This window comes from Lepidothrix coronata, unplaced genomic scaffold, assembly GCF_001604755.1.
Source record: "Lepidothrix coronata isolate B3197 unplaced genomic scaffold, Lepidothrix_coronata-1.0 Scaffold32, whole genome shotgun sequence".
Taxonomy (NCBI): domain Eukaryota; kingdom Metazoa; phylum Chordata; class Aves; order Passeriformes; family Pipridae; genus Lepidothrix; species Lepidothrix coronata.
In genome coordinates, this window is record NW_016690212.1 from 3183079 (window position 1) to 3205908 (window position 22830).

The window sequence follows — 22830 nt, forward strand, 5'->3', positions numbered from 1 at the left end:
GTGCATATTAAAACAGGTCCTTGCTTACTTTTAAGGCAAGGCTTGCTGTTAATGCTTGCAGGGATGGGGCCAGCACAGCACAGCCTTATGACTGGACCCAAATGTTGCTGGGCTGGACCAGTACAACTGCATGACTGCTTGCTCCAGAAGATAACTGAAACAATAAAAACAGTAAAAAATTTCAGACAAATGCTGAAGTCTATTATTGTCATGTTTCTGTTGATTATATTCCCATCCATGTCTGTCACCAAGTCACAGGAGATGAATGTTGCAAATCTGTAGTTTATATCAGATTCACAGGACTCACTTAAAGAGGTCTGCCATTTCAATAGGTGGATTTTTATGTGAAGGATATGTCCTTCAATTAATCTTCAACCTACGCTCACTTGTCAGGATGCAAAAAGCCTTTCCTAATTGGATTACTGTGGTATATTTGTTGACAGTTTAGTTCTCAAATGGAGTACATGGCCTACAGTCTTCACAGCAATCTGCTATGCTTTTTATTAAACCCAGGCAAAGAGTTTTATGACATTACCTTCATCCTGATGTGCATAAATTAGGTACTGTTTAAAGTTCTACAGTTTTCCCATCACATACAAACCCTCCCTTGCCCCTCACCCCAAGATGCTGCATGTGGGATGATCTTTGATTCAGCTGATCTTATGCAACTGCTGGGGGTTCAAATGCCTCTTCTGGAGCCTCGTGTCTTATCCTCCTTGCCCACAGAAATATTTGCACTGATCAAAGTCCTTTGCTGTCACGTGGAAACCTAGCTACAGACTTAATGTTGTGTTTGTTCTTTTTAATTAGTTTCAGAATTATTTGACAAGTCATGTTCTTCCCAGGTACTCCTGCAGTGGAGGCATGATGGGTGCTTTGTAGAAGCAAGCAGCAGATCACACACCCATGTAATCAGTTAGCCCTGGCTTCAGAAGCTACCTTAGTAATTAGTCTCCAATATACTTATGAATTCAGCTCTTCCAAACAGTTCAGGATCTAGGAAATCCTCCTTACTGATTACAGTTTATCTTCTTTTGCTTCTCCATAAGACAGCTGTGAGGCTGGCTGCTGCATCTCTGCATTTAGCCACTCCCCTCATTTGTTACCTGAAGAGTTTATCACTGATGATTTTACACTTTCTGTCCCCGATGTTGATAATTTAAAAATCAAAATTAAAATTTAAAAAAAAGTTAAAAGTAGCATGTAGCTAAAATTCAGTATCCAGATAACTTGGGCAGTACCATAATTCAGGATGGTTCCATGCTTACAGTTATATTTTTACACCTACTTGCTACTAATGCCCTTTGGTGTCTGTGAGATCACGTTACAGTATGGAGAGGAGGCAGGTTCTTGGTTTTGGGCTGTACCACATGAAGTCAAGGCTTGCAGACATGAGAAGTCTTATGAATATGAGTTTATCAGTTAGTGGTGTTCCATGGGAGAGAGAGATGTAGTGATCTCCTCAGGTTTCCTTTTGGCATCCTGGTATACAGCGGACTGGGCTAAATTTAGGATTCCCTTTGTTCTAGCATATGTGACATTTCTTTTATGATCTTTAACCTGTTGTACATATATTTCTTTTTGAATGATACTACTCTGTCAATTGTAAGCAGATTTTTGTATCTTGACTTGTTCTCCTGGTTTTATATTGGTGGGATTTCTGTTACCACACCTGAATGGGAATCACAATTCTCCCAGGCCTTTTAAAAATCTTTGTTATAACACATTTGCTTATCATCACTGGTATAACTAAAAAAAACGTGGAAAGTGAAGTGTAATTAAACAAAGTGGAGGTATTTGATATTGTAATTTTATAGGTACATGTAAAACCCTCCTCACTGACATAGCTAGATTCCCACAATGTGAACATTGCAGAACATTGGTCTGAGAGAAACTACATGCATGGAGGTTTGTTTTAATTAAAATATTTTAAATAGCAGGTTATTAAACAACAGCAAATTTCTCTGTGACCATAGTTTACAATTGTGTTTTATTAATTTAGCCAAGTTAGCCTTGTGTAACAAAAGATTTGGGTTTTTTTTCCTCATCATTTAATGTCAAAAAGGTTAGTTGGATTAAACTTTAAGCTGCACAAGTGCATTCTCATTATCCAAACATACACTTGCTAAATGTCAAAACAACCCATATATTAGACTGTGCTTTAAGTGGTATTGTTTTTTCTCACTGAAAACAAATCAGATAAGGAAAAAGGAGAAGAGACAGGGGGATAAAAACCCAACAACTTGCCTTTAAGTTATTTGTGCAGAAGATAAAATCATAATGAGATAGTATTTTTTCCAGGATGCCTCATGTTCTGGAAAGTCCCTCACAGTGTTCACAGCAGATCAGAGGAGAAGACCAAAAACAAAGAAATTCCAGGACATCTGGAATTAAATATTTTAGATCTTACAAAACAAAAAAGAAATTTAACTTCCAAGAACCGATGTAATGGGGCTCATTTTCTCCTGGCTGTAAATAAAAAACTGGGAAACAAAACTGGAAAGCAGTAAGACTGAATTATGAAAAACATATTTGGTTTATATATATATATATATATATATATATATATATACATATATACATATTTATTTATTTATTTATTTATTTATAATTCCCAAGTTAAACATTTTTATTTTCATCAGTGGATAAACAGAGGAAAGCATCAGGAAGGATGGTTGGGTGCAGAGATGAGGGTATCAGGATGATATCCTATTAGGGAGGAAAAAAGCATAAAGTAGTTTCTTGTGTCTCTGTTCTTTGTGTTAGGATGATTGAAAGTTTCGACAGTTGAGCACCAGACTGAGGCACTTGGCCTTGAACATCAAGATAATTACAGTTCTGCAATACAGTTGTGCAGAGCATGGTGGGAACCACAACTTCATTGTTGTTGCAAATGCTCTTTTGTTTAGAGCATCATGGTTCAGTGCCTGCATCACGGCCCTGCTCTTCCTGGGGCAGGTTTTGTTCTGTGACCAGCACTGTACAGTGCCCCCGAATCGCAGCTTCCTGAGCAGTCACCAGTCTCAATTTTCAGTTTCTAAAAATAAAGATGAAGATACTTTACTTCAGTCTGTCTCCCAAATTCCCCTCGTGAAGCATATGAGACCTTTTATACAGCATTTTCATATAGTATTATGAAAAAACATATTTTAATTAGACAGTCTGGCCACTCAGCTTCAAAGGGTCAGCACACTGATGTGCATATTGTAAGAAACATGAAGATGAGTGTCTTATATTAATAAATAAACACATTCTAGGTGATACAATAAAGTATAATAACTCTAACAAGATGGTGATCATTTAAAGTTACTTTAAAATTGAACAGAATTTTATAAAAGGGCTGAATTTTAATCTACTTAATTATCGTAAGCAGAATTAAGTATGAGATGTGGAAGCTGGCTGGATTAATTTTTGTTTAGTCCATTTAAAAATACTTTTTAAGAAAGTAACTTTTGAACTTCCATCTATTCTGTAGATTTGAAAAATACATCAATTTTGATATTTTCTGTGCTAGTTGTGTGTGACATTACAATTCCTTTTTCAGGACTCATTAACAAAAAGTCAGTTTCCCTGATTAAGTTGCTTTTTGTTTTCAGTTTGTGTTCCCGACCTGTGTATGAAATATTTTTGAGGCTACCAAAACATAAAATTATGAAATTATCTTTTTAACCCTAATCCTTTTAATTTTACAAGCAAAGGGCGTTTTTGTTTTGGTTTTTTTTCAAAATTTTCCTTCAATGTATAACAATGGAAATTTGATGAGCATCCGATAATTTTGCAAGTACTGTCTACTCCATCATGCTAAACCTCTGAACTACGATTCACAGTAAAGACAGTTACACAGTGCTTTAAAGTATACCTTTCTTTTAAGCTAATATTTCTCATATAAAATGAAAATACAGAGCTCTGAACTCCTAGCTTCCCAACAGGTAATTACAATAGTAGATTTACTTTAAGCATGGTTTTCTGTTGCATTATTAATATTTTATGGCTTCTCTTCAGTTATTCTCACTAATTGGCCATTATGCTTCTTTCCACCAGAGCTTCTGGGACCACCTAGGATGTTAAGGAGCATGGTTTGATTTGAGGTCTGCCTGATTCTAAATGCCATCATTTTTACCATAGTGTTGGATTACACAGAAAATGGGAGAGTGAGATTTTCCTGTGAAAATTTCTGATTTGTGGAAAACACAAAATACAGGCTCTCACCAGCCTTCCTGTAATGGAGATGTGCAGAGTTAGCTGCTTGAGCAGTCAATCCTAGCAGGCTGCTGGGGACAAGGGCAGATGGCTTCTTCTGTGTTTTGTCTCTTCTTGTGAGCTGAAACACCATGTCTGTAACAGCTACATGGAGAAAATGAAGTGGAATCTTACTGAAATAAGGGCTAAACTCTCCTAAAGAAAGCAGCAATGTTCATCCTTGAAAGGGAGACACTGATCTCCTTTTCTGCCTGTTCTTCAGCCTTTATCTTTCTTCCTTTTTCTGAGGGCAGTTATTTGCAGATGTGTTCCCTTTTTCAACTGCTTTGAGATATTAACTTGCTCAAAAATAAGTGCTAGAGCTTTCTTCTTCCCTACCAATTTGGAAACTGGGAGTTGCAACCCTTTAGTGTTTTCTGTGGAAAGCAGCTTAGGGAAACCAGGCTGAAAGTGAGTAGGAAGCCTGATGGTGCCTGAAAGCACGTCTGGTTTTCCAGCTCCTGAGTTCTGTTGGTAAAAGATGTTATTGCAGACACAGCCCTGCCACAGCCACCACACCTTGCTTGCTTTCCTCATTCACATAAATCATTTAATATGTTTTGAAAAGCCCAGTGTGAGGCCAAAATAGCCTATGGAACAACAGCCTTGGGGAGTTAACGGTGCCACTGGTGGCATTTGGTACCCAGTAAAAATTGCAATTCAGTGTATGAAATAGTCTTTTTTGTCATCTGAGCAGAGGCACACCGAGTCAGAGTCCCCTTTTTCTATCTCACTGCTGCCCATGGAAGGAGGTGAGAACTAAGCATGGCAGCTGGTTCCCATGCTGAAGTGCCTGCAGGTGTTTAGGAATGCAAATACAAACCGGCCTGCAAAGGCTGTCCTGAAGGGAACATGTCCTGCCAGCCACAGTGGCTGCTCCAGCCTTCTGTTTCCTCCGTGTGCCCCTCCTCGGTTAACACTCCTGGAGAGGAATCAAGGAGCACAGAGAGCAGAGAAAGCAAAATACAATATCAGATGTATATCTAGTAAAGGTAGAGGGTGATTGTGTCTCTTAAAAATGAAAGGAGGGAGGGATATTCCTCTGAAAATGAATGTATCTGTGTTATGCAGAGGTGTGCTTTGTTCTTACACCTCCAGCTTTCTCATTGGTTTTTAAGATGGGATTATTAGGAAGAGATTTATTCCAAGTAAGACATAATGCAAACTGCAGACACAATGGCATAATCTAGTTTGATTTTTATCTTTGACATCAACAATAGTTATCCCTCTGATAAATACATCCAGAGATAATGCTTAGGCTTTTTTTGAAGGGCACTGCTTCATCACTATATCTTACCGCAAATCAGTGCAATTTGCATTATGATAAATTGTCTTACAATTTATCCAGAGAGCTCAATATAAATTGGAAATTTTGGTGCATTTCTTTTTTCTCTTGTGTAGATTTGTACTGTATTTAGTCCTGGGTGAGAGGCAGAAGCTAAAAAGGTCTCTAAAGCTTTACCTTACAGGTCAAATGCCGAAGGAGATAACGCCTTGCAAGGGCCCTGAACATTACAACAAATGGTTCAATAATTTAGAGAGCTTAGAGACAGTTGTCAAGTCAGCCAAGAGTAAAGATTAAGACATTACAAAATTACCTGTTGGACCCCATAGGGAAAAATTCGTTGTTAAGTAGCTGTGGCAGGCTGAAAGCATGGATGCTAAAGGTTCTTTCCAACTGAAACAATTCTGTGATTCTGGTTTTTTTCTCATCCTCCACCATATCTAAAGAATTCCAAAAAAGTGCTTTTCTTCAGCATTTCCTCAGAAGCCTAGGGGCAATTAGGCCTGGTGTGGGGAGCAAGAAACCAGGCACATTGTGTGCACCTCTATCTGCTGGCCTAAGGCAGGAGACCAGTGCCCAGATTTCATGCAGAGATGGCCCTTCATGAGTTTGCCATTGAGCGTGCACCCCAGTTCTGCAAAACAACCAGCTGGGGCTATTTTTGGAGGTGTTGGCACAAATCTGTGGGCTGTAAAATCATGAGTTACCTCTTTTCTTTCCCAAATCATAAAGCAGACTTCAAAATAGAGTGTTTCTTAAATGGAGAATATTTTATTGTGATGTTATCTCTTTTCTTTTTCAAATCAAAACGTGAGCTTCAGAATGGAGTGTTTTCTTAAAATGAGAATTTTTTTATTGTGGCTTCTGGCTCCTTGCTCCTCAGGGTGCTATAGGGAAAAAAAAATCACAATACTTCTGATAAATCTTGGTAGTACTTAATGGTGCTCTCACCATTCCTGACCTCATTGATGGAAGGTGAAAGGTGAGTTATCTGGTGCCTACGGAGTGGAAACTTAATGACTGAGAATTTTTAATCCTTAAGAAATATACAAGAAAGAGAAAACAGGTATTCAAGACTTAGTTGTGACTTTTGTTTATGCTCTGTTCCTGCTGGAAACTGCATAGGAGTATGAGGTCCAGTGACAATGCATATATCGTCTTGAGAACATGCTCATAATTTCTGGAATCCGCAGACTAATTCATTTCTCCAACAGATGTGCCCCAAATATCACTAATCCTCCTCAGTATTGTTTCTTTTTTCCCCCTCAATTATTCCTTCTCATTTAAATGCAAAAACACAAAACAACCCAAATCCCAATTCATCAGTCCATCCATCCATCCACCCTTCTCTGCAGGGTGCCTTTTGTTTTGTTTTGTTTTGTGACCAGGGAAGGGGAGGACGCTGCATGTAGAATCCTAGGCCTGGTTTTGGGCTGGCAAAGGGCCAGGCATTGTTTCAGTGGGTGCTTTGCCTGTTCAGTGCATCAGCGGCCACAGCCCAAAGCAGCTTGAGGTGGAGACCTGAGCTTTCCCCTCTCTTGCTTTTGTAAAATACAGTTTAGCTTGGTTTCTAGTGGGGAAGGATCAGGAGGTGGGATGGGGTCCTGGCCTCTCCCTTGCCTGTTTGGCCCATGGGACTTTTCATTGTGATCCTCCTTCTCTTCCCATGAGCTTGCAGGACTTCAGGGCAGCCGAGGTGCAGATGCTGTCCCCGAGGACCCTGGTGGGAAGAAGAACTGTGAAAGGTCAAGTAGCATCATCCTGTTGGAGTGGGAGTGGGAATGGGAGCTCCCTCAGAGCGGACAGTTTTAGTTGTGTGTTTTGGGGTGGAATTTGACCACCAAGAGCTCTCACGTGCCTTGGGGCCAACAGATGCCACCCGCAGCTTCAAAAGCAAATAAAAGAAAATAAAAAGCCTCTCATGTTCATTATTTTGAAGCATCTCATGATTAAAGATCTTATGACCTTATTTAACTGAGTCTCATGATTTTTGGAAATCTGATTTGTGAGTTATCAGGGATGCCTGGGGGCAACTTTATGGAAGAAGCACAAGGAAGGGAGAAGAGTGATTGTACAGGAGAGGTATGAGGTATATATATGTATACAGGAAAGACCATGAAAGACCACTGATAATTCTGCACACTTTTTTCCTACCAGCTCAGAGCTTACTGCTTATGCCTATGGAAAAAATAAAACTAGATCCAGAGAAAAAGGGTGATTTCTTGAGTATCTTATTATAGGATCATTGTCTATCACCTCAGAGAGCTACTTGGCAAGCTATATATATAATGTGAGAGGAATGTTTTTGGTGTTACTTTGCTTAGTGTTTTAAATTCAGGTTACTCTCTTGCAAATACATCTTATTAAATCTGGAATGGTTAGCAACTGAAATTGCTCAGGACAGCTGTCATTGCAAGTCAGCAGGATTTATTTCTAAACAATGTGAGTGTGTATGTGTGGTGTATAATTATATGTGTATTTATGTGTTATTTTACGTTAACCTGTTTCTCATCATAAGCCTTTATAGGGCAGAAAGCAAAAAAAATTAGGCAGACCCCAAAATGGACCCTAAGCTGGTGTTTCTCCCTGTAAGAGGATTTGGGCTAATTTTAATTAACCTAGATCAGTCTCAAATCTAAAAACATAAATGAACAGGTAGGTAAAAGGAAAAACCAAAGTGTATTCTCAAATTTAAGGTTTAATAGCAGCATAATGCAGAAAGCTCATGAAGTCATGACCGTCAGTGTCAGTATTGAGTCTCCACAGCCTCTCTGAGGTGACAGGAGTAGTTTGGTTATTGATTTCTAAGGGACTCAGATTTACTTCTGTTATTCAAATAACCTTTCTGAGTCACTTGCGTAAAATACTACATGAATATAGTTGCCTTCTAATTAATCTTGGTTACTAGTACACCAGTGCCTTCTAACTTCTGTTTGTTCTATTTGTTGTTTGATCCAGCTTCTCCTTCATTCAGAATGACTTGGCTAATTTCTGGGTAACTGCTCTCTAGTTTCTCTCATAAAACCAGCAGATGTTTGTTTGTTTGTTTGTTTGTTTGTTTGTTTGTTTGTTTGTTTGTTTGTTTGTTTGTTTAGCATTTCATTGGTAAGTGGAATTTGCTGGGAGGTAAGGCTGACCTCTCAATAGGTTCTGAGTGTAGGCTCATGCACCACAGAGCCACTGAAGTAATGAATTTCCCTTTATGGGCAAAATCCAATGTTAATTTGACTATTTGACTTGCACCTGTGCTTTAGGCAAATTTTCCTGCAGTATATCCATGCACAGTCAGTGGAGAGAAGTGGGTATCTACTGAAGGTTTTGATCCAGTTCACCTAAGTGAAGCATTGAGCCACTAGTCTCACACATGAGCCGTCTAAAATGAGTTAAAGCTGTATTTCCATAACAGTTAAACCTTTCTAAGACCATTCCTTCATTCTTATTCCTGGGTGCATGGTCCTGCCTCCTTCCCATGTGCCTGCTGAGCTATTCATCCTATCAATCCTAGGAGAGACCTAATCAGAAGATCACTACCCTTCAGTAAAGAAATGAATAGTGTTTTGCCATCTTAGCTCTACAGATCAGTCAACTGCAGGATTACAGGAATGCTAGCACAAGGGAGAGAGAGGAAACTGCAGCGTGCTTGGGGAAAGGAGGGGACTTTGGTAACTTCCACTCAGTCTAAACTATGGTGAAACAACGCCTAAAGCAGGTGTGTTGGATCCCAGCCTCTTTATCTCTTGTCCCAGTAGAGATTTCCAGGCTGATTCTGCAGCTAATTTGTTTTTAACAACCTTCTTATTACTTAGTGCACTGATTACTTTAGTGCCAATTGTCATGTAAGGTAGTAGTGGTTTAGTTACTAGAGGAAAAGTAGTATTGATTTTCCCGTAATATATACAAGATAGCAAATACATTTTTAATGATAGTTAGTTCTTTATTAGGGCAATGGGTCAATGGGAATTCTTTGAAGAATTTAGTTGTCCTATTTCTTGTTTCTCCTTTTGCCTTAATTCTTGTCGATTTTCCATTCTACTTTAAAATATATAATTTTAGGCGGGCTGCTTAAATCAACTTCTCAAAATGCTTTCCATTCTGGTTTCCTTTCTACTTTAAAATATATCATTTTAGGCAGGCTGCTTAAATCAGCTTCTCAAAATGCTTTCCATTCTGGTAAAGCAACTACAAACATAGAGATTAATATGTTCATATAGATTAATATGTGTCTGGAAGCAAATGGTAGGATGAAGAAAAGGAGAAAAGAATCAGTTCAAGTAAAACAATTACAGATAGTGCATGAAAAATTAACATGTGTGCAGGGAAACTGAAAAAAAAAGAAACAAGCATGAGAGCAGGTCTGCTGCTTCATGTAAATATGTATTTAATGTAGTGTTTCAGTTGAAAACAATTAGAGAATAGTACAAAATTTTGAGAACTAGTCCCTAAACTGGGATATTGGGAAAACATACTGCAGAAAATTGATCTGTAGAGTAATTCTGTATTTATTTGGATGCCATCATATTGTTTTCAGCAAGCTTTCAAACGTTATACATTGTTGTTGTAAGCTCAAGCAACTCACCAGCTAAACCACAGGCAGATTTATTGAAAGCCCACCTCACTGATGCACACCAGTGCTGTTTGAAACCCATAATGTTCAGCTCACAAGGCATTTGCAATTGTGAGATTATTTTCTCATTTTTAAGATAGTTTTTGTTTCTTTTCACTTTTTTATCACCATTTATTGTTTGTTAGTTAAACTCTCTTTACTTTACTTGGAATAGGTCAGAGGGAGACCAAATCTTCTAGCCAGACTTTGCCTTTACATGTTCTTGTTATTTTGCACCTGATGTTGTGGTGTCCTTACTTACATAAAGTTAATAACAGAAATTTTATGATTAACATCTTTGTAAAGTTAGTCCTAAAATCAAAGAGGATAGGTGCGAGTAGGACACATTGTCAAAAGCAAGTACCGCGTTGTGATCTCAAGGGCTTTAAAACTAGGAAGCACTACATAAAGGGCTGCGGAAAAGCCAGGAGTCATAACTTTAAGAGTCATCAGTATTAATTGGGAGCCTATAAGATCAGCTACTGTTGTATAACAGTAAATCATTTTCTGGCAAGGGCTGGAACTTTTTCAAAGCCCAGGAATCTGCCAGCAGATAAGGGGCAGCCATGGCCCGTGTTATCTGACAGTGCATGCTTTAGCTTTAGCAGCTGGAGGGGTGAAGCTTCACATCTCCTGCTTGGATTTCACAGAGCTGTGATATGTAACTCGTTTGGTCAATGATTCCTAAAATGCAGGCCAGTGTGAAAAATGAAATTATATTAGCCAAAGAAATGAGAGGCAAAGGGGAGGTTCATGGACTGGGTGAGGGCTGAGCCACACCAGCATTGCCAGCATCACAGACTGACCCCAGGCTGTGTGCAACGGCTATTTGGGCTGTGCTTTTATCACCCTCGCCCCTCCAGACCGTCACTGCCCAGCTGCTCTCCCTCTTCTGTGCTATTTTTTCCTCCTGGACTGTAAGACATCCATTCTGATGGTGCATCCCAACCCTCTGACCTTCCGCTGCAAGGAGACACACAAGCGCATTTCATTCCCAAAAGCTGGCTGATGCAGTTCCCTTCCTTTTCTGCTCCTTAAGGCTCTTCCCTTAGGGCCTTCTGACACCAGCTCCAGACAGCAACCAGCTCTTCCTTCAAGTTCGTGCAGGCTTTGGTTCAAGTTTTGAGGATGATTTTCAGGGTGTGCCTCAAAGCTCCTGCAAGGCAGAGCTATGGGACGGGGATGTGTCCGGGAGGAGGTGGCCACCCTTGGAAGTGACAAACCCAAGAGCAACACAAAGGTGCCTTCTGTTGCCAATCCTGGTCAAAGTCCTGCTTCAAATTGTTGCTCAGAAGGCTACTTCATAAAGGCAAAAATGCTCAGTTTCTAAGTCTTTCTGGGCACTTTTGGAAAAAAGGATAATTAAGGATTTATCAGGTGTTTTGGTAACCTTTGTGCCTTGAAGCACAGTGATGCCTTGGATGTACTGTAGAGATTTAAAAACCACGATTTTAATACATTTTGGTAAATACACATAAAATATGAAAATTTAACATCAAAGAATATGCATCAAATGCCGTTCTCATTTACATTACAGACTAAAGAGAATTCAGAATAATTTTAGTAACTGGGACATCAGTGATGCTATAGCTGAATGAATATAGGACAAAGGATCTTATTTAAAGTTGAAGTATATTCTTTTAAATTACTTCTTTAAACATCGTAATAAAAAAGCTGTAATAAACATAATTCAATAGAATGTTTCTGTAAGCTTTCTTTTCTCTTAAATAGTTTTATGCCTATATAGGTATCTAAACAAATGGTCTATACATTCTTTTTATATCACAGGATTAATAAAGAGCCATCAATGACTTCCAACTTAGGCTTTTATATTTCACCTCTGTATTGCCATGGCATTTCCACAGCATGCTGCAATGCCAGGAATTTCTCCTTTTAGCGCACTCCTTTTTCTCTCTGTGTATTCAAGCCTGCATGTTATTTGCTTTTACAAAATAAATCATTCTGTTCTCAGAAAGCCTTGAAGATTACATTCTTCTATGAGTTGGAGAGTTATTTCACAAAATATCCTACTACTTTTTTAAAGCAACAAACCTGTGTTTAGTCTTTCTATAGGAATTTGCATTTTTCCATTTTTTTGAGAGTTTTGGTACGCAAGATATGTGTGTAAGGAGGATTGGCTGCACTTATGCAGTGGATCACCAGCAAGTGCTTTCTGTAGTGTCCTTTAGAGCATCTGATGTGTGTGTGTGCTTTGTGTGGCATATCCAATACACTGAGGGAATTTTCTGTCTTGGATGATTATGCAATTTTTTTTCCAAAAGAAACACATTGTAGAGCATTTAAAGTATTAAGGAAGGTGTATTCACATAATCTTACCTGATACTTACAGCTGATAAATCATAGAGTCACAGAATATTCTGAGTTGGAAGGGACCGCAAGGATCATCGAGTCCAGCTCTTAAGTGAATGGCCTGTATGGGGATCGAACCGTGACCTTGGTGTTATTACCACCATGCTCTAACCAACTGGAAACAGGAAGATATTTATCAAGTGATTTTCACAGCATTTCATGTAAAATGTTAAAGTGAGAATATGGGAACATCAGTGCTGAATCAGAAAAGCTCTAAGCACAGACTGGAAGTTGAATTCAAGGCTGTATGGTTTATTACTTCAGAGTAATGCGCAGAGCAGGTCCATCCTCTGGAGCAGAGCCCAACCTGGATGGGGTGTGCATTTGTCTGGCTGCTGATCATAGCAGTCTTGGTTTGCTCTGCATTCTGCCAGCTTAAATCGTACCTGTCTGAGAGGCACCTGATGCTGATGTGAGAAGAAGAAAGGCAGCAAAGCTGGAGGACCAAAACAGTCAGGCTCCCCAGCTCACCTTGTCTCAGAGGTCACTACCCCTGGGGCAGTGGCTAAACCAGCTGCAAGCCATCACAGTTTACAGCCTGGAACAGAAAAGTGGTGCAGATCCAGGTCTGGATGCAGCAGTACTGCTGGCTGCAGCCTGCTGCCCAGTGTGCGACGCTTTGGCGTGGGAACCTGTGGGAGCAAGGCTGTGGGGGTGGCAACTGGAGCAAAACTTTCTGTTTAAATTTGCCTTTGTTTATGAGTCACTGCCCACAGCTCCTGCTGCTTTTACTTTCCTGCAGGAATGCATTTTCACGGTTTTAACTGTGCTTGAATCAATCACAGAAGCAGAATGATAGAATGGTTGGGGTTGGAAGGGGCCTCTGGAGATCATCTAGTCCAACCCCCTGCTAGAGCAGGTTCACCTAGAACAGGGTGCACAGAATTGTGTCCAGATGGGTTTTGAATATCTTTAGAGGAGACTCCACAGTGTCTCTGGGCAGCCTGTTCCAGTGCTTTGTCACCCTGAAAGGAAGAAGGTTTTTCCTTATACTCAGGTAGAACTTCCTGTGTTTCAGTCTGTGCCCATTGCCCCTTGTCCCATTGATGGACAGCACAGGAAAGAGCCTGTCCCAATGTAATTGTATAATCTGGTAGCGAATAATCATGCAAACGTTGAACTGTTGGAAATGCAGTCCTTCAGCTGGCTGTGCTGAGTAGTTTTGCTCTACATTTGTTTGTCAGACACTGTTACTGGGTGAAATTCAACTATATATGCCACCTCCAGTTTCTCTGAACAGTTTTACTTGCAGGATGTGAACGTGCTTTATACCTTAGGAAGACACATGCCAAAACATAAATGTTAACTAATTAACTCACATAGAGGGTTTAGCTTTCTGTACAATGATTAATTCAGCAGCTGCTTTTGTCCCAACTGCAGCATATTTTTTAAAGTGAATATCCTCTGTGCATTACTTTTTTTAAATTGTGATTAATTCTCAGATTTTGGGCAAACACAGGTTAAAAAGCCACAGCATACGTACAAAGCAAGACACCTCATTCTTTAGTATTGCATTTAACACATCTTAATACATACTTTTAAGATTAATAAAGACAAAGCATTTAAGGGAGAAACAACTTCAGCAAGTGGCACACAGAATCCGTAACTGTTGTGGAAAGTTAATATGCCCATCCCCAAAGGGTTCAGAAAATGGCCTTCACCTTCAGGATGCATGTGTGGGAAAAGGTGGAAGCAATCTATATGTTGTCTGTATTCTGCTTATTCTTGGTTTAAATGTTTGGAGAGCTTCATCATGAGTTCAGCTATACCCTGCCTCTGCCGTGAGCAGCAAAGCCAAATTCCATTGAATATGAAGGTACAAACATTGATCTGTTTACACAATTTTCAACCATAGTGAAACTATTTACACATATTTTGGTTGACAGGGAATGTGTAGGTTTTTTAACCTCTTCCATAAAGAACTGATTGTCACCAGCTTTATATTTGTCACCCAGTTTGGAAGCAGCCAAGGAGTCTGAAAACCAAACCAATGTTGTTGGATATTTGCAAGAGGATTGCTTGGCAAATCATTTCCTGCACACCCCTGAAAATTCATGCTTGAAAGAGGATGTGGCATCCTTACCCCTCATCAATGACAGTCTTGTACCTCAATTGCAGAGGGGGTCGGTGCAGCAGTTTGGAAGCAGCTTAACCTGTAGCAGAACCACTTGGATAGCTGAATGTCACAGCTTGTTGCTGGGGTGAGGTGTCACCTTCCCTGATGTTTTTCTCTCCCCTTGCAGGAGAGTACTGTGAGGTGAACGCGCGCTCGGGCCGCTGTGCTCCAGGGGTGTGTAAGAACGGAGGAACCTGCGTGAACCTGCTGATTGGGGGCTTCAAGTGCGAGTGCCCCCCGGGCGAGTATGAGCGGCCCTACTGCGAGATGACCACCAGGAGCTTCCCCCCACAGTCCTTTATCACCTTCAAGGGGCTGCGGCAGCGCTTCCACTTCACCGTCTCCCTCATGTAAGTCCCAGCGGGGAAGGGTTCTGTGGCTGGTGGCTTCTCATTTGAGCTTGGGGCTGTTTGTTACACACTGCCACCCACCAAAGGCCTACCTGTGAAGGTCATTTGGGGCATTTCTGACAGCGACTCCTGTGAGCAGGGCACAGGCATGTTATTTGAAAGCATTTGATTTCTACCCTGCTGAGGATGCTGCTGAGTTGCTTTCCCTGTTGTAACTCACAACTTTCCCCATTGTAACTCAGCTCTATGGAGCAGGGAGAGGGGACATGAGGACTCTCTGGCCAGCTTTCAGCAGCCCTCAGCTGCAGAAATGCTGAGGTGTGTGTTGGGTTTGACACTTTTCCTAGTTGGGCCTGTGGCCTCCTGATCTTCAGAGTGGCTGCTGAACCAATCCATTTGTGCTGCTTGCTTGAAAGTGCTCTTCTCATTTTCTGTTTCCCAGCCTGTGAGAGGACCTGGGCATGTCAGGTCATGGCTGAGCACAGGCTGGTCCTCCTCAGCTCCTTGCTCTCGGTTGGTTCCCAGCCTTGGGCTTGTGACAACCCCAACTGATCCAGCTCCTCACCTTGCTCCTCCTGACCTTCACACTCAAGTCCTGCTTCTGGTCCCATCCTGGCTGCCAGGCACAAGAAGTCTCATCCCCGTCCCATCTGCCCTGTACACCCATGTTGAGCAGTCTTCTTCTGACCTGTCTGTCACTTTTCCCCCGAGGGCGCTCAGGGAGGCAAGGGGGAGCAAATTATACCAGCCACCCTGCATGGACTAGAGTTCTCCCTCCCCTCTTCTGGAGAAGACTTCTTGGGTCAGGCATAGGGCTTGCCTGGTGTAGAGCCAGAGCTCCAGGTGCACACATGCCTCTTCTCTGGGGAGGGAGTGTGTTTGCAGCTTTCCCATGGTTTAGCTGGTCAGGATTGACCTTTGGTTTTCCCTCACAGTTGACTGTGAGTAAACAGCACGAAATGTGTTAGTCCTGACCCCAAAGGGCAGGGCTGGGGATTTGTTAAGAAGTACAACAGCAGCTGCAAGGACAGACGTGTTTGTGTGTCTGTCCAGAGAAAGTAAAGTGCTCAGGGAGGACACCTTCAGGTATGTGTCCCATCCAGCACCCAGTTGTTTTACATCTGTTTTACATCTGTCAGGCCGCTTCTTTCCAGCATATTTTTCAGTTCTGTCCTTTAGCATAGTTTACTTTCCTGAACTAAGATGCCAGAGAGACTCCTCATGTAATGCTTCTTTTAATATAGGTAAGTAATACCCTATTCCTGGAAGCATTCAAGGCCAGGTTGGATGGGACTTTGAGTAACCTGGTCTAGTGGAAGATGTCCCTGCCCAGGGATACCTGGTTGAAACTAGATGGTCTTTAAGGTCCCTTCCAACCCAAACCATTCTATCATTTTATGATTCTATCATTTTATCTTTTTTCTACCTTAATCCTAAAACCTGAAACTTTATGGAATCTTGATATTTTGGTTAAATCAGAAAGCACAGACATGGTTTGCACATGAGCCAAGGTAAGGGAGAATTGTGCCCATGAAGATTGTTTTAGAGCATCAGAGCTAAGTACACGGAAAAACTTAGCAAAAAAAACAGAGCAAAAGGCTCTGTTGGACTTGTCAGACTGTACAGTGAGTGCAAACAAAGGAGTGGTCTGGGCTAGCTGCCAGCATGAATTGCCTCCACTACCCTTGACTTGTCCCCTCAGCCATGAGGTGTCATTTTTCAGGCTTTCAGGAAGAGATCTTTGATGTTTAGGGTACTTCAAGTTAAAGTGACTCAAATGCTCTGTTATTGAGCAATAGCAAACTACTGTACCAAGATAGGGCTTACACCAGGGTTTCTTCACCGCCTTTAGAACCACGATGGCATATTTAGTCATGAGGTAAACACCACTTAGTCCACTGAATATGATCATAAGAAGTCTAGACCATCATGGAGTTTATCCCACACTGTCTAGAATAGCAACCCATTTAGCTTTACATACCAGAAGTTCACTTTTATTTACACTTGTTATCTCTTTGGCTTTTATTATCATTCAGTGCAAGTGGAAAACGTTATGTGAGGATAAGCAAGAATTAGCAGTTTGACTAGATGATGATTTGCCATTATATATTTTGTGATTTGCAACACTGGTAAAATCCCAAGGTGTCTGTCTTCCCTCAGCCTTAACTAAGACTCATGACCCATTTCTGGCAAAGAGCAGGATGTTTGCATTGTTCAGTCTCGTAACTAAAATGTGATTTTTTTTAAAGTATTTATGTAACTGACCAGGCATGTCTTTTTGCTCCCAACATTGTACATTTTCCTTGCTTAATTCCAACACTTACTACTCCTTCTCTCCAAGAGACACTGTCAGTTGGGATGTTTTCTCATTATTTATTCAAAATTCTCTAAGGAAGTGTCTTTTGTTTCCTATATCATGAGATTAAAAATATCCCTTCTATTAAAAGACAGTATCTTTCCCACAGTTAGTGATAACCAAACAAGTTCAAAGGCACTAGTGCTTTAACTATGAGTATGATACAAAAGATGGAACTGACCAAAGAGTAAAGAAATATACAAAATAACTTAATAATTGAATAGTTTAACAAATAGTAGTTTCATACTTAAAATTATGATAGAGAATTGTAATCGTATGAGAAAAATATATTCAAACAGAACTAAGGTTACTGGTTTTGCTAATCAGATTAAATCTTTCTGCGCACTGAAGAAACATATTTTCCCAATTATAAGAATAATATTATTCCCGTTTCCATTGCTAATATATATTCTGGATAGCTCTGGTCAAAATATTTTGATGAAGCAGTTACCCCTGGAAAAATATAGTCTTGGGAAATGTTTTACAGGAACTGTATTCCTTTGGATGAAATGTTTGATGGTAAAAAGTGAAAACTAAATCCATGTTTTGATAATACTGAAGTATTTCAATGGTATTGTCATAATTAATTTAGTTTGCCTTCTACTTGTATAATATTATTCTGTATTATGTTAAACAAATTTAGAAATAAATATGTATAGCAAAACTGATTAAAAGTAATCAAAACAGTCATATAATATTTTGATGGACTATAACACATATTCTTTGAAATTTGTATTTTACTGGAAATGTCAAAATTTTTACTTCTGTTTTCTGAACCAGAACAATTCATTGTCCTTCAAAGATATTAAAAAATCCATAAATAAAATTAACCATTTCCATGTAGCTCAAATTCTGAAAGGTCTCTACTCAGTGTGATCCACAACATACACATGTGAGAAACAACTTTTGTTAAAAAATATTCTTTGGTTTTGAAACCAAATACCGCTTCTTTCACATTCTCTGAATGCAGGTTTTGTTGCATCACATGAGAGTCTTGCTGGTAGATGGGACATGACAGGTATAAGAGCAATTTCTTCTGTCCATGGAAGACAGTCTTCATTAGCTGTGCTCAGCATTTGATTCATTAGTAGGAAAAGTGGGTTAATTTAAATCAGGCATATTTCCTGAAGTTCAAGATACAAAATCAGATTACACTGCCATTGGGAAACACAAGAAATTCCCATGGTTTCTCTCTTTTTCTCTCTTTATCTAATATTAATCTTTGTAAAAATGTTTATGTAAAGTGTAATAATATTTTTTGCATTTCTAAGTAGATGAAAGCTGTGTGCAACTCTCCAGAGATATTAGGATTCAATTAAAAATTAGAAAATATGACATGGAGAAATTTGCAAAAAAATGTTCTGTGCTGACAAAAAAAACCAAACAGGCTTTATTAAAAGTGGAGTTGGCCCTTTTTCTGCAAGATAGGTGTGATACATCCCATATTGGAAGCATAAGAAATATAAAACCAAACCCCATCTATTTGTGCTGATTTAGTGGAATCATTTAAGTGTTTATTTTCCCTCCTCCAATTGGCTGACCTGTTAATTGATGAACCCTGATTGTCTACATGGTGTTATTAAAGTAACTCTTATCTTTCTTTTCCCTTGCCTCCCTATCAGGTTTTTTTTAATCAGTTGATGACTCTCCTTGTACCCTGTAGACAGCAAGCAGTCAGCAAGTATCCCCCCTTTGATGTGAAAATGCTTTCTAGCTTTCGGATTGTTTGCAGACTGTAGTAAGTGCTACTGTTTGTCAAGGGTCAGATACCGACACTGCATCTTGTGTCTGCCTAATTTTAGCCCTTGTGAGGGTCAGCATCCATAGCAGATCTCTGAAGAGTGGATTTCTCTAATTTCAATCTTGCTTGCCTTGTTGATTGTGAAGAAGTAGACTTATCCTGTTGCTGACTCCTCAATTTTACAATTTGCTGTCTGAAGAGATATTCAAAGGCTCATTTATCTGCTGAACACAATGCCATCTTTCTCCTGGGTGACTTGACCGCCGGTCTTTAATCCATAAGCTGTTAAGCATGAACTAACCCCACGTCTCTGTGTTCTAGGTTTGCAACCAGGGAGAGGAACGCTCTCCTCCTCTACAATGGGCGTTTCAATGAGAAGCATGACTTCATTGCCTTGGAGATCATTGAGGAGCAGATCCAGCTCACCTTCTCTGCAGGTGAGGTCTTGCTTGAGTCGAGCGTTTATGCCTGTGGTCAGGAGATCCTCTCAAGCCGTTTGGAAATGCACTTCAGTGATTTTATATGGCTATTTGCTGCCTCATTAATTTACTGGCTGATATTGCACAGTGAGCAACTGATGCCAGGTGTTGTAAAGTACTCCAGATTGTAGTAGTTTGTGGTGGTTACATTTGCTGTTGTAGGCAGAAGCTTGTCAACATATCAGTTATAAAAACCAGAGTTTATGACTACTATAAAAGATTGGCACTAGCCTGAATGTTGGCCTCCAAGCTAATGTTTGCTTAAATGAGACTTCATTTTATCACAGTGTGATAAATGTTGTGTGTTTATGCATTTTTACACTACACCATCAATGAAACGTAGGTGCATAAATGTTATCTAAAGAGTCCACACGAGCCAAAGGAAAAGCTAGCAAAGTGAAAACTGCCTGCCATTCATTAGGGATTGGTGAGGAGTACTGCTGTCGCTGGAATGCATTTCTGCACTGCAGAAACACCTCCTCTTGGAAGAAATCATAAACAACAACAAATTTAGAACTTAGCTGCCCACTCATTGCTGTGGTGGGCTAGGAAACAAGAAATGGAGGCTTTGGCATTCACTGTGTTTATGCACTAGGACTAAGCCAGTGTCTTCCAGTGCTTGTAGAAGAAGAGAGAGGGGAAGGCCAACAAGCAAAGCTCAGGGTGGCACATATCCCTGTCACCATAGCCTTCTCCCAAGGTAGACATTTCCTCCAGAAATCCAGCCCTGGCAGTAGCCAAGTTCTTCCTGACAAAAGTGTGATCAGAGCAAACCCTGACCACTCCAGCCTCAACAGAGGGCTGCTTCTCAAGTTAAAAAGCCCAAGTTTCATCCAGAACTTCATGCCCAGCTGTGCTAATTGCCATGACAAGGGATCTCAGGGGAAGCTGGTAGCATGATGCTGTGCAGTGTGGTCAAAGCTCATTGAAGCCATCAGGAATCACTCCTAGGATGGCAGTAGGTTGAAGTCCCTCTCAGTGGACCTCTGGCATTTCTGCTTCAGCCCAAAAGCAGACCTGTGCATTCAGTGGCCAGGCTTTGATGACTTTATGAAAGCTCAACAGTGCAGACAACCTCTAGTTGTCACAGGTTTAGGGTATTTTTCCATTGAGACAGAAACAAATATCTGAGAAAGGCTGTTGTCCTGTAAGTCAAGTGGAGTAAGATATAGATCAAGTGAGATGTTTGTGCCTCTGTACTGGCAAATAATTCAGGAAATAATCCTGCTATTTCCCATTATCGGTATTCAGGATAGATGTGTGGGCTCAAGTCAATTCCTGTTTTATTTTTGTGGAATGTGAGATATTGCAAGCAGTAAAGCCGTAGAAGCAAAGGCGCAGTCCATGCTGGTGTTGCAAACTCATCAACAGTGTTGGCTGCTTCCCTCAGACCCCATGGTAAATCCTGTGTGACCCCATTGATTTACTAGTGATGCTTAAGTGCATACTTGGGCCCTTTGGGTTGAAGGTATCTGGTTTCATTTCCCCTTTATTACCTTGGAGTTGTCCAAATTAGATTTTAAGGCAGGTTTTTGAATGGATTAGTGTAATGAAATGACATGCTGCATTCAGAGAGATGTGCTTTCTTCTGTCGCTCTGCTCCACCTGTCTAAACTTGAACCAAATTGCTTGGAAGGTACCCTGAGGATGAATGGGGAAAAAAATAAATTCTGCTTGCACTTATATGCATTTAAATGCAGAGCAACTCCTTTAAAATATATGAAACTAAATTTAGATTTGCACTGCTGCACCTGCAAACAGGTCTGGTCCTGTATGTTACAAATGGTATTTTCTTTGGAAGGAGAATGGCTTATGTTTTATAGTTTTAAGTGGCTTTTAACGAACAGTACAAGTTTTGGACACCTGATCTGACTGTTTTACCTGTCGCAACAACTTCTTCTCAGAAAACAAAGCAAAAGGATTGCAGAATGGTGAACTTCCTTATGCAGAAACTTGATAGCTGAATAAAAAGCCTGAGTATTAGCACAGATTTTTTATCACTAAATGACAAAATCCATCACAGCAGGATGTCATACATGCTAAGCTGAAAATGTGTTGTTTAAATAAAAGAAATATATAGGATGGGAGTTAAAGGAGAGTAGGGGATGCAGGAGTAATACTTCACACAGGTATTTGTTGCAAATAGAGAGAAAGTACATTTTAAGCTCAACAATACTATGAACTTTGTTAGCTTACTGTTAAAAAAAAAAAACAAACACCAAAAAAACCCAAAAAACCAAAAACACCAAAGAAAGAGAAAGGAAAAAAAAAAGTCAAAAGTTAGCAATCCCTTCTCTGTGCCAGGCCTATTATGTACTTTCAACATGAATGTTTATTTTGCTGCTACCTCGAAACAGATATGCCTGGTTACTGAGCTGGCTCTGCTAACTCAGCCCTGTCTTAAAAGCTTCAGCTTTCCAATTGCAATGGCAAAGACTTGCTTTCAAATTTAAATACTGAAAGCCTGCCAATAATTTCATTAATCACTGGTAAAATTTTTCTGGGACCAAGGTTACCATGGGTTTTATATTAGAGTACTTTTGGATTTCACTTTTGCAGCTCTGTGAAGGAGTGGGCTTCCCTTCCTTGACAAAAGATCCCATCACAATGCTCATCATATTAAAAAAACCTGCTTTTGGCAGAAATGCAAAAAAATTCATGTACGTTTTTTCTTCATTCCTCGTTTCCTCCTTTATTTTTTATCAATAGCTGTATCTACCTACTGAGCTCTGCAGAAGCATAATAAAAAATAACATCATTCACCCAAATGTGCCAGAAGCTGGTATTTGTGCACCAGAATAACTCTGTGAAATTGAGGATGTTTACTGTCTCACAGGACAAAACCCCAAATTCCTCCATGATGAAGCAAGGTGGCTGCACCCTGCACCCAATGAGAGTCTCTCCATGTTTCTTGCAGTGATGGTGACTTATTTTTAACTTCTTCCTGTTTTTCCAGGGGAGACAACTACTACAGTGGCACCTCTCATTCTGGGAGGGGTCAGCGATGGGCAGTGGCACTCGGTTCAGGTGCAGTACTACAATAAGGTAAGACTAATTGTGTTGGTGATAACTGTATTAGTTGTAAAGTAATAGAGGCATGGGTCATCTAGCCCTGAGTTGATGTATGCAGGTGACCTGAATTTTATTTATTTAACCAGGTATATTGGTACAGCTCTGCACGAATTATACTGGTCTTGCTCACTTTGCCTGAGACAAAAAGCCCCTCTGAGGCCTTTTGACCTAGTATGTCCTTTTCAGAAGTACTACCAGGGGAACCCTCAGGTACTTGGA

General features: G+C 40.2%; 1 protein-coding gene across 5 annotated transcripts in view; it reads left to right on the forward strand.

Annotated features, from left to right (window-relative positions):
- CELSR1 (cadherin EGF LAG seven-pass G-type receptor 1) overlaps nucleotides 1-22830 on the forward strand; it is a 169203-nt gene that overhangs the window by 74824 nt on the left and 71549 nt on the right. For all 5 annotated transcript variants that reach the window (XM_017811530.1, XM_017811528.1, XM_017811527.1 and 2 more), the window contains exons 3-5: nucleotides 14741-14963; nucleotides 19382-19497; nucleotides 22496-22584. In XM_017811530.1, coding sequence (XP_017667019.1) covers nucleotides 14741-14963; nucleotides 19382-19497; nucleotides 22496-22584 — 428 coding nt within the window. The remainder of the gene's footprint in view (nucleotides 1-14740; nucleotides 14964-19381; nucleotides 19498-22495; nucleotides 22585-22830) is intronic.